The 12,919-nt window shown below is 46.9% G+C and overlaps 1 protein-coding gene across 1 annotated transcript; it reads left to right on the top strand.

Annotated features, from left to right (window-relative positions):
• Window positions 1-215: 215 nt before the first annotated feature.
• On the top strand, window positions 216-12,021 carry LOC135264158 (trafficking regulator of GLUT4 1-like). Its single transcript, XM_064352866.1, has 3 exons — window positions 216-1,674; window positions 8,472-8,595; window positions 8,945-12,021. Exons 1-3 carry the CDS (start codon window positions 1,270-1,272, stop codon window positions 8,953-8,955), a joined length of 540 nt encoding a protein of 179 aa, XP_064208936.1. The 5' UTR covers window positions 216-1,269; the 3' UTR covers window positions 8,956-12,021.
• Window positions 12,022-12,919: the final 898 nt, after the last annotated feature.

Here is a 12,919-nt window from a genome sequence, read left to right as displayed (position 1 = left end):
ATGCTGAAATCACAGATATTATTCAATAAATTAAAAAAAAAAAAACATGGTTAATGACCCAAATTCAAATATTTATTATGCATGGGAGACATTTATTTTCATTTTGCAGGGATACAGTGACAGTCGGAATGTTTTTGTCGCATTTTCTGTTAATACAACTTCGTTTAAAAGGAGGGAAAAAAAACTTCATTTGCGGGACCTTGTGCGTCAACACCCACATTCCACTATAAACAAAAAAGGTTTGACCAAATTGTACACCCTCGAGCACACCCAGCAGGCCAGGCTATAACGGGATACGTCGCTCCTTCGTTTGTTTTTTTGTTTTTTTTCTACAGAGTTGCAGCATTCCCCGAGGAAGTGCAGGCGCTGGTCTTGCTGCAAAGAAAATCCGTCCAGACGTCAACGCGCGCCAGCATTCCAGCTGACTGGAGCTGCTGCCTCGTGGGAAGACGCATTGTGCGCTCGCGCTGCCATAGGCTCGGCTCTTGTCGCCCCTTGCTGCTGCAGCGTTAATTGTCGGTAGCTTATAGCTCGGGCGCGCGTTGCGGCTCCTCTTTCAAAGCAAGGATTCGCACTGTAACTTTTTTTCTTCTATTTTACAACGAACGATCTTTTATCATAAAAAGTGACTTTTACGAGTAAGCATTACCGTTAGAAGATCGTTTGGTAGATTACTGATGGTGCAACGTTGGCGGGAAGGTGCGGGACAGGCAGCTCGTTGAGAGTTTTTTTTTTCCTCCCTTTTTTCACTTCGGGCTTGCCCGTTTACAGTAGACGGACAAAGCGCGTGCACAAAACGGACTTATCCACTCATCACCCGGACGACTGGACGGGACGGATCGGCAAAGCAAACGCGAATTCATTGCATTCGATAAACGACGAAGAATATATGCGCGCTCCCTATCGCTAGAACACTCTCTTGATTGCTATCCTCGGCACTACCCAGTATCACCATTGATCAATGAACGGTTGTTACATGGTACTTGCTTATTTTTGTGGCGCTGGCTCCGTTCTGTTGTTACAGACGCTTAAATGCTCATTTAGGATAAACCGGTGTACTTTTTTACTTTTGAGAAATTAGCCGAACATTTTGATAATACCATTAGCTAGATACGATTTAATAATCACATATCTTAAGCATGGACACGTTGCCAATTTAAGCAGAATCATTGAACGCTTCGCCGCTTAGTTAATTAAATAATTTTGGTTCTACGGCCAGGGAATTTTTAAAGGCGAGGTTTTTTTTTGGATTCGTTATTCTTTTTAAAAATGGCAATTAACACAGATGCCGAGTTTCAGAAAACTACCTTGGGAGGGGGTACCGTTGTGCCGCCCGCGGAATCCCTGGAGACGGAAAAACTTCTCTGCGCCGTCACCACCGAGCCCTCCCGTGACGGCGACATCAAGCTCTCCAACTCTTTCACGGCCAACCTCGGGAGCGTAAAGTCCCTGGACAGCGAGCAAAACGGACACAGTTCGCCGGTGAGGTCGGGGTCCGCGGGGACTCTCGGGGCGCGGCCTCTGTCCCCGTCCCGCGTAAGTTTGAGCCGCTCTTCTCTGGGGAATACCGTTAAGGAGCAACCGCCACCTCGGGATTATCTGATACTGGTCGTCCTCTCCTGCTTTTGTCCCGTCTGGCCCGTCAGCATCGTTGCGCTGGTGTATTCAGTTATGGTAAGTAACGGTTTCCCAAAGGGACCGAATGTAACCTACTTATTTATTACCCTGTTTCCTTGTATTTTTCTCCTACATGTAAATTCGCGACCTGGTTATTATCAAGGAAACAGGCAACGCTTTACTGTTTAATTATAAGATCCATTATATATGGTGCATGAAATGAAATTCCTCGTTTTAGTGGAATCATCTGAAGTATCGTGTTTTTGGAAATAGTATATTCACGAACTTCTGAGAACAGGATGTCCACAACAGCGCTGAACTCAGGAGTCCGGGAATATGATTAATATATATTTCTAATGAAATCATGACAGTCAAACAGGCTAAAAATAAACGTATAATTGGAAATCATTGCTCGCTGACAATTCTGGTGATTAAAAACGAGTAATGTCCAATCTAATAATTCACATTAATTTCCAGCAGAAAATATTTTCAGGTGCGTTTGTCTAGTTAACAATTTGTTGTGGTGATCCGATGAGCCTAGTGGCTGGGCGTAGATCGCAACAGTTTTATTTATTTATTTTTTATTGACAACGTTTGGGGGGGAAAAAACATAGGGGCGTGTTCAAAGGGGAGGAGTCGTAGCCTCCAGTCATCCGCGCGCGCCTGTGGAACCTTGTGTGAAACCGTTGCGTAGAGTTCTGCCTCCTGGACTCCAGCGCTTGCCCTGCGAAGTCACGCGCGAGGCGTGGCGAGTTCCTGAAGACTCATTGATCTGCGGGCAGGACCCGTTACAGCCTCCTGCAGATGTCACTTCAGCCTGTGCGTGTGTGTGCGTGTGTAACGGACAGAAAGTGAGAGTGAAGATCAGTATGTGAGTGATGTAATGAATGTGTGTGTGTGTGTGTGTGTGTGTCAGAGAGTGAAAGGGGTAGGGATGGGTTCTCGTGTGAGTCTTAGGTGACCCCAGATTTGGCCTCAAGTCACCAATAATAAAATCACAATGAAAAACATTTTAGGTTCGGCGCTGTATGCGTCTGTTAAAGAAACCGAACATCTCAACAACTTCAGGTATTTCAAATTCGAAAGTTCAAATCCAGGAAACATTTATTTATTAATTTACGGCTGGAATATTGATTTGCACGGTTGAGTGAACTCAAGTGACCCCGCTTGCTGACATCACCCGTTGGCTGTGGAGGGGAAGGATTTTTTACATGTCCCCCGAGTCACAGTTATGCATGGTGTTTGTTAGTGGGCGGAGCCAGCCTGTGCCTGTGCCCCTGCTGTGAGTCTCTTTTGTCTTTGTGTGTGACATCATAAAGGAGTGTTCTTTTTTTTGTCTTTTTTTGTTCACAGCACAGATTCTTTAGATTCACCAGATACTCAACTCTCCTGCCCTCTTCACTTCTTAAGTGCAGGGCTTGAATAAACTACAGAACATGCAGTTCCGCAGCCTTCTGCTCAGTCACTGCCCTTAATAATTTACAATAATTTTTAATAATCAGATTCAATGGCTTTGTGGTATTGGTTTCAATGGTAGGTTAATTGTAAAGAGTTGGTGGGTCTGGCGGTTGGGAGTTGGTGGGTCTGGAGAGCGTAGCGTCTGCGTTAGCACTCAGAACATATTGTTCGCAGAGCGCAAGCTGACGGTTTAGACTCAATTATCCGCTGCAGACGGTAACCTAACCTTTATATGTGAACGGCAGGGGGAAGATGGGAGATTATTGGTGATTCATGTTGGTATTCTGGACGGCCCTGTGGGACGGTGCTGGTACTGCAGTGCTCAGAGAGTGTAGGTCGTGGTTGGCTCTCTCCCTCGCTCAGAGAGACGGCTGTCTTGCAAAAGGGCTATTTTCAAATTTACAGGATTTATTTTCATTATCACCAACGCACTTTTTTTTCTGTAAAAATATCTGAGTTTTCTGTGCGGTGCTCACCACGGCTGATTTGGAACCCGCTCCGGATTGTTGCCGTGGGCCCGCATCCGCATCCTCCGCACTGCTGGGGTGCATGCGCGTCGATGGAGAGGCGCTGCTAGAAGCAGAGGATCCTCAATCCCACTCCCTCCCTCCCCCCCCTCCCCCACCAGGCCACTCCATGGATGATTATGCACAGCCCTGAGGAGGAGAAATCGTTCTTTCTCTTTCTCTGACGAGGAGGTCTTCTTCTCACTTCTTCCCTCTCCTTCTCCTTCCCTTCGCTTTCCTCATCCCTACTTTCTCTCTCCGTCGCCATCCCTCCCTCCTTCCCTCCTGTCGTTTCGTCGATGTGATGGGAATAGCGTTCGACTAAGCGAGGCTTTTGCCGTTTACCTTCCACCTGTCTATGCTCTGTACACAAGGGCCTAATTTATGGGGGGGTATGGAGGTCACAACCCCCCCCCCCGCACTATTGCAGAATAGGCCAAATAACCCCCCGCTCCCCAATAATATTACAAGATGATGAGGAAAATAATTTCATATAATAAAGGTGGGGGTTTCGTGTCATGATTGGGATGTACTGATCAGTAGTCTGAATTATTTCCCCCTTAGAATTCACTAGAAATTATAATTTCAAAGCTGCTCTTTTTAAAAAAAATTCCGGGGACCGCTGTAGAAGGTTGCAGTTCTCAGGGTTCGTACATTTCAACACCCTCCCAATATGCAAATTAAAGTTAGGCCGGGCGAAGGAAAGAAACATGTTTGGACAGGGCCACTGACTGATTACATCATTGATTCACTCGCTACCCGACTCACTGATTCATTGTGTGAATCACTCAACTCAGTGACCGACTCCCTGAATGGCTGACTGACTCACTCACTGCGGTGTGTTCTGTTTGTGACACGTGCAGCTCTATCGCCTCTCCAGTATCCTGCTGTGCTGTTTGTTTGACCTGCACAGCTTGTGTATGTTGTCTCGTGCTGAGGGATCGAAGTAGCCGTGTAACACAAAACCAAAATATTATTCAGTGTGATCTCAACTGAATGACTCTCCGATTCCCTGATGGACTAACGGACTGACCTATTAACTAACTTACCAACTTGACTCACTTTTGAACTGACTGACTAACTGACGGGCAGACTTACCAAGTCACCGACTTGCTGATTAACTCTGTGGCTTTTGCTCAGTAACACAAACTGCGGAGCGGAAGTGTGGTATAATGGGTAAGGAGCTGGTCTTGTAACCTAATGTTCACAGGTTGGATACCCAGGTAGGACACTGACGCTGTACTCTAGAGCAAGGTACTTAACCTGCATTGCTTCATCATAGCCGTACCTATCCAGCCGTATAAATTGATGCAGTCTAAACAGAATGTTAAACGTTGTGTGAGTCGCTTTGGATAAAAGCGTTGGCTGAATGCCTGTAATGTGTTGTTTTGTCCTTTGGTGATGGGGAAAACGGAATTCCTAGTTCACCGTCTTTGTGTACTGTGTGTCTGTATTGCGTGTGTGTGTGTGTATGCATGGCTAGTGTGTGTGTGTGTGTGAGAGAGAGAGAGAGAGAGAGGAAAAGGGAAGATGAAATGCGAAGCAGTGCTGAGATTTGAGCTGCAAATAGTGTGGGGGGGGTTCTTTTCAAACTGACCCTCACTCTCCACCCATTTCTGTTTTTTTCCCCTTGATTAACAAGCGGGCTATAAATAATCAGAAATAATCAATAGTGGACAGGTTAGGGTATTGGCTCCCATCCCTCTCTGTCAGGCGCAGAGTCACTGAGGCTGGTGCAGGGGCGCACAGCAGGGGCCAATCCATTTCAGGACTTTGTGCCAACATTTCCCAACATTTCCTGAATTGGCCCAATCATATCTTGACCTGACGTGTGTATGAAGCGCGGGCCACAGCCGCAGACTGCAAGTGTATCCTGGAGATCTCACTGTGCTCCAGCGCAGGAGAGAAGCAGCGTCCTTTATAGAGCTGTAAGGAACGGTATTCGCCGGTCGGACCAAAAACCAGCACGCGGATCGGCCCTCCAGGACCGGAGCTGTGCACCCCTGGGCCGGCGCCAGCACTGTTTCCCGCTGCGTCAGAATCACGGTGCACCTTTCCCCCCGTATCCAGTCTTTCATTAAAAAATAAAATAAAATAAAAAAACTCAAGTTCCCCTCTTTCATTCTCTGCAGCCACACTCAGGAAAATGCCGATGCCGTAAAGATCCGGTTATCTAATCACATCTAGAGGTTCTGCAGTTTAAACGATCGCCGAGGAGCCCAGACACTCCGGCCCTTCATTGCATCTCCAGCTAAAAGCTCATGCGGCAGTTAACGGGATGATTTACCTTTTACGGCCGAACGCGGTATTCGCCACGATTAACTAAATTTGGTGAAATTGAACCTATCATTTTACATTCTCTGAGGAGACACAAGACGGGAGGAAAACACTTTAAGACACAGTTAAGATAAAAACCTGATAATTAGTTGTGTAGATAATCGGCGTGCTTGTTAATTAAGCAAAATAAATGACAAGCTGAGACCAATGAATAGTTTTAAGGGAAAAACTCAACTGCACAAATGTATGCCAAGCGTGTGTCTGTGAGTGTGTGAAGTGTGTGTTCCCGTGTGAGTGTGCATGCTTAAATTGTGTGTGCATATAGTGTACACAGGTTTGTGTAAATTGGGTGTTTGCAGTATGTGCTGTAAGTAGTGTGTGCAGTGTGTAAGAGCATATGTATGTTTTTTTGTGTAATGTGTTTTTTGTCCGTATGTATACGATATGAATTGTGTGAATCTGTGAATCCGTCCCTGTGTGTAAATCTTTGAATCTGTCTCTGTGAATGATCTGGGAATTTGAGCTGCCGGGTCTGTGAGCGTGTGGGAGCGGGTGGGAGCAGGTGGGAGGGGGTGGGAGGGGGTCTGCTGAGCCAGCACCAGAGGGACCGATCGCCAGTGTCAAGCGACGAAACGCGCACACGCCCCAAAAAACCCGAAACCCGCCAGGTCCGATTACCCACCCCCCCGAGACGAATACTACTGCCCCGCCTGGACAGCCAATCAATACCGCTCACAACGCTGACGAGGGGGAACCTGAGGGCAATTTCAATATTACTCCCCCACCAACCCACACTCCCCCCCCCCCCCTCTCCTCTGCACCACTCTTCCTCCTCCGGGCGTCCCGTTCCTCGTGTTGTTCCCCTCCCCATGTCCCTCTGGAACGAAGCGTTTCGGGGGAATCTGGTCGGCGGAAAGTCCCGTGCTTTTCAAGATGGCCGACAACCCCCCCCCCACTCCCCCGGTCCGTGCCGCACGGCACACATGAATCATTTAAAACAGAGCGAGAGCCCGCCTGGTTTAAACGCTCTGTTCACTCCAGTTCAGTGTTATTTGCGAAGGGCCAGCGGCCCCTAGCACTGACGCGCTGGGCCCAGGCCACTGTGAGCTAGCCTAGCCTAGCGGCGTCAAGGAAAAGCTCCCCCGACACGAGCCTGAGTTTTTAACTGGGCGCTCCCCGTGATCCTTTCACCCGTAATTATGGGGATAGTTATATGTAATTTTATCATACATTATTAATCTCGCGCATAATTTCTTCAGCAGTCTCCACAAGATTGTGCTTTTGTATTTTTAAAGATACATAATCTAAAAGAAAGGGCAGTTTGGATTGTGAATTTTAATGTGCGTTACACCATGTTGGCTGGCCTGCTTCTACACTCTTCTAACTGAAAAGTAAAAGAAACCCCAAAACCCTGAAGTATCTTTTTTTGTTTATTGGTTTTTGCAGCATTTGGGGCACTGGCTACATAACTGGATCAATTATCAGTCTTAATGAACGCAGAAGACTTGTGGCGCTCAGCGTTCTTTCGTTCGCACTCAGATATCTTCATGAACGGACATCAAACTGTCCAGTTAAGCTTAGGTGAAAAAAAAACCGTTGCTCTATGCTCACGCGCATGCCAACTGTCCGCACGAAAGAGCATATCAGGACCACGGACAGCGAACCACGGCTCTGCAGGCGGAAGTGTGACCGCACATTATCTAATATTCAAGCGTCGTGGTCAACTCCGTCCAAAATGTGGAGTTTAAGAAATGCATACCCACGCTCTGCTCACATCTCATGGAACAACGTTTTGGAAATAAAGATACATGAATACTCACTTCAAAACTGCTATGCACCATCGAAATCGCTCGCTGAATTTGTCGAGGAACCCGACAAAAATAATTTTACAAAGCGGTCAGTGACGACTTCAGTTTAAGCACTAGAGAAGCAGCCGTTCCTTTTATTCGAATTGCAGTTTATATTTAGATTTGCGATGTCGCATTTAACAAACGTTTGACTTGCAAGAACGTTGAGGCCTGGCGCACGCCGACCTGTTTGACTAGTCACGTGCACTAGTCACGCTAAAGGAAAGCTTGCTACTTCTTTTCTTTGTTTGATGAAGGGTTCGCTTTCGCCGCATTGACACACCCATTCAATTTAAGAGATCTATACCGCATTAATGTTTTTTTTTTTTTTTTGCTAGTTTATGACTACAGTACGCTCACGAATTATAAGTATTGCGGCTTCAAAGCTCACACAAGGTTTTGCGCAGGAATCCCCGGGGAACTGTGCCTTGTTTCGCTAATGAGGCTTTAACCACCACCGGGGGTCCCGTGCTGGTGTATCGCGCGCGTGCTCAGAATGTATGCTATGCACGCGTGTGCGTTTGTCCGTGTCGCGGCCGGGGGTGCAGTGCAGTTAGTTGAATTCAGGTGCTGATGCTGTAACAGAAATTTAATTAAAGTGCTGCCTCTGATCCGTTCCTAGAAAATGTCCAGCTGTATAAATGGGTCTATATTATACATAAGTCTCTCTCCCTCTCCCCCCTCTCCCCTCCCCTCTCTCCCCTCTCTCTCTCTCTCTCTCCCCTCCCTCCCTCCCCCTCTCCCCCTCCCCTCCCCCCCCCCGCAGGCCCGGAGCAGTCTGGCTCAGGGGGATGTGGACGGAGCGCGGCGACTTGGACGTGTGGCTCGCTTCCTCAGCATCAGCGCCATCCTCATCGGGATCCTAGTGATCACCATCTGCGTCATTACATGTGTGTACACACACACACGCATATACACACGCACATGCACACACACACTCACACGCACACACACTCATACACTCATACACACACACACACACACATACACAAACTCATACACACACTCACACACACGCACACACACTCATAAACACACACACACACGCACACACACACATAAGCTCACACACACTCACACACAGTTTCTGTCACAGTTTTTGTGTGTCTTTTTAACGCTATCTAAGTCGACACAGGCTTTGGTGTTAGCAGTGGCATTAATCTTTGTTTACAGCATAAAATTAACCTCTCTGCCTCTTTTCCTCCCTCCCTCTCCCCCCAAACCAAATGCCCTGAGAAGATCTGACATAGGCACAGAGGACCGCAAGGACGACCCAAACCTGATGAATTCATCTGTAAAATACATATTAATCTGGCAAAACAGAATTTAAAATGTGAAAAAAAAGAATTTCCTTCCATTCCAAAAAAAAAAATTAAGAAAACAAGTTTCTGCGCCCTTCATAAAGCAAAAAAAGTCTTGAGTCACAGCCAAGGGAAATATGAAATATGCAAGCAAAAAAAAACAATAAATACGTTCAAAAGAGAAACACATGCATGCTGTAGCTAACATCTACTTGAAAGTAAAAAAATGAAGAAGAAAAAATAAAACATAAAAAAGACATATTAACACAAATACCTTTACGGACAGACAGAGGAAAAGGACAGAGGCACAGCGTGTATCCATGGAGCATCGCTGCGGTAACTATGGAGCATCTCTGCGGTAACTATGGAGCATCTCTACGGTAACTATGGAGCATCTCTGCGGTAACTATGGAGCATCTCTGTGGTAACTATGGAGCATCTCCATGGTAACTATGGAGCATCTCTGCGGTAACTATGGAGCATCTCTGGAGTAACGGTGAAGTACCCGGAGTCTGACAGAGGAACAGAGGTCCCGGGACAGCGAGGCGTTCTCTCAGCGCCCCAAACGGAGACGGACACAGCGAGAGTCGTGTGTGGGGAGTGCCAGGGTGAGAGAGCGAGGGGGGACAGCTGTCTGCGTTCACAAGCGGATGCAATTATACCAATATGATATTCACAGCGTGTATTCCTGCATTGTTTTCTATATGAGAGGTGTGTATGCAGATTGGCCATAAAGAGCAGCAGTGATGGGATAGAGGAGGAAGAGGAGGTGGAGGAGGAGGAGAAGGAGGAGGAAGAGGAGGTGGAGGAGAGGACTTGGGTGCGGGTGGAGCAGTCTTGCGGTCTATCATCCCAGTCTGCGGTCGTGACGGAGAGAAAGTTTTTTTTGTTTTTTTTTGGAATCGGTTATTGTTGTTTTTGTATTTTTCGACGAAAAAAAAATGACCACCTGCATGCTTTTTTAAAAATACTGGGTGTGTGTTTGTCTGAGTCATCACTGCACTTGCGTGCTGACACCAGCTCCAGGACAGAGTAGCTTCCATGGGGGGGGGGTCTGCATTTTCCTAATGATTCCGACACCTCCAGGCTTCCGGCAATGAAAATGTGATTCATCTGAACATAAAAATGAAATATCAGCCTGTAGGTGAGTGTGGTGCATGCAAAACCAGAGGCTTCCCGTGGAAACTCTTTTGATTGGTGCGGTGTGAGTGTGACTGCAGGCGGCGGTGGGTGGGTGGGGGGGGGGGGTTGTGTGAACTGTGGATGTGAGATTTGGGGTTGCCTGGTAACCCGAGATGTCCTGCATCTCAGCCAATGACAGGTGGCCCTGAGCTGGGTGCGTGTACTTAAACATTTTCCCTGGCACGGATGAGTTCCTACAGGACATGCCTGAACGCCACGATGGACAGATATGGCTCCTCCCGCGAACCTGCCAAACTTCGGCCTGCTGTTTGGCTCCTGTGTGCGAATGTGTTGGATTTGATAAATAACCATAGCAACTCCCAATATTATCCCCCCCCCCCCGAACCCTCCAACCCCCAAGCATGCAGCATGCATGTTGCATCCTGTAATTGAGAAAGGAAACCGTGGCAACCCCCCGCCCCCCCGCCAGAACTGTGAACCCAGCTGGAGGAGGAGCTATTCGGAAAACTACATGCGCTCGATCTGGGTCAAGACCCCCCCACCCCCCCAAAAAAAGATAAAAACACCTAGCCTTGTCCCACACACACACACAGAATTCCTCACGAATGCTCCCCACCCTCCGCCCTGCCGCACCCACCCTACCCCCCTCTGTTGGTGTAGTATAGCGATATTATGTAAGCATGCTCTGGGACGACATTGTACAATAGCAGAATGCCCTCATATCCTTCAGTGTAACGAGTCTGTAGTGACATCACAGCCTGCAGTTTGGGGGGTGGGAAAGGGGGGGGGGGTGGTGTTGTTTGGGGAAAAATAAATACCCTTGATACACGTGACAGCTGTTTCACTCAAAAAACGTTTAGCATCAATACACACTTTTACTTTTAACTTTCAAGGAGAAATGCACCCTCGCGTATCTTATGAATGTTAGAGCAAGAGACACTTTTTTAATGAGAAATAAATCTTGGATCATTGCAGATAAATCGTTGGGGTGAAAGTGTTAAAGCTGAACCCACATCTTTTGTCGACTTTCTTACAATTAATGTACTCTACAAAATAATGAGCACGTTCTGTAACACTTCACCAAAAAAAAAAAGAGAGAAAAATGAAAGTAAATGATATGAAATTTGCCCATTGGCTTACTCTGTGCCCACTGTGCTACTCTCTCCCTCTCTCTCGCCCCCGGACTCTCTTCCCGCTCACAGGAAACGGCTTGCGGTGTCCAGGCCTGCGTTATCGGCTTTCAGGAATCCTAAAGCTAAAAGCTTTTTAAAAGTCTGTCATCCACCGGGGGGGGGGGCTGAACGCTCCCCAGCCCCTGTTGGGAAAGACAAACCGAATATGCGTAACGGACAGCTGGGCGCTCTCCTCCCCCCCCTCCCTCCCTCCCACCCAATCAGCCAGTCTTACTGAATCCCTGCAGTTGTACAGAGAGGCTGAAGTGTTCCCTTCCTGTTTGAGTGAGACTGAGTCCAATAACAGACAAGGTGGTGGAGGGTCCAGCCCTGGAGGCCCTGTGGCCATTGCTCAGAGGGCCCTACAGGGAAGAGCACGGCCAGGAAAATCCCAGGTCTCGGCCTACCTCAAAAAAAAAAAAAAAAAAAGCCACCTTGTTGCGGTCTGTCTTCATCTGGATTCAGTTTTTCGGTTTCAGAGGTAAAAACTATCCCCTCAAAAAAAGTCTTAGCCCAAGTTCCTGAATGTTGTCATGTGTGTCATTTGGAAAAGAGGAAAAAAAAAAACAAATAACTTTTTATTCATTCAAGGTTTTAAGTTTGATTTCATAAAGCATTTGAATATGTATGCAAAATGTTTCTCATTTCTTTGTACTAAACCTTCTGCATGTCTGGAATAAAGTTTAACATGCATGGTCAACCAATGATGTCTGTGTGTTTAAATGTACAGTCAACTTGCATGCACACACACACATGCACCTATATGTACAGTCCCACCCACAAAAAAAACACATGCGCATACACACAGCCAGAGACACACACACAGTGTTCATAATTCATGTGCTGGCTGGTGACTGTATGAATAATGGATGTGGTAGGAAATGGCCTTTAGTCTACAGACTGTACAGCACCCTGCAGCCCCCACACAATACCAGAGGGACCCAGGCAAACACACACACACACATACACACACACACACGCACGCGCGCGCATGCACACACGCACACACACACACGCACTCACGCACATACACGCACGCAGAAAAACACACACACGCACTCACGCATATACACGCATGCAGAAAAACACACACACACACACACAAACAGCTGGAGGCACATGCACACACACACATGTGCACAGACGTATACACACACACACACACACACACACACACTGGCACAGAGAGGCACACCATGCAGAAATATACTCACTGGAAGTATGAAATCCAACAAATCATTTTCTCTTACAAATATGGCACCACATGCACAAATTGAATCACTGTTAAAAATACACATTTAACAATATGCCTAAAAACACAGAAAGCAGCAGTCTTTGTCTAAAAACCTGGTGGGGGGGGGAGCAACAGTCTTTGGAGCTGTAGGCTCCGCTGGTTCTCCCATCACACCATTATAGATGTGCTTTTAAAAATTATTATGCATCACATGGTGAAATATCACATGATCATATAATGAATCATATTAATTCATAACCGATACAATATGGTGGACATAACTGGCGCGCAACATTCACGCATAATATTTTCTTGTTGAAATCAGCTGCATTCTTCATTCACAGTTATTTTATATTCTAATGGT

The sequence above is a fragment of the Anguilla rostrata genome, chromosome 9, assembly GCF_018555375.3.
Source record: "Anguilla rostrata isolate EN2019 chromosome 9, ASM1855537v3, whole genome shotgun sequence".
Taxonomy (NCBI): Eukaryota; Metazoa; Chordata; class Actinopteri; order Anguilliformes; family Anguillidae; genus Anguilla; species Anguilla rostrata.
This window is presented reverse-complemented; position numbering and strand designations above follow the sequence as displayed.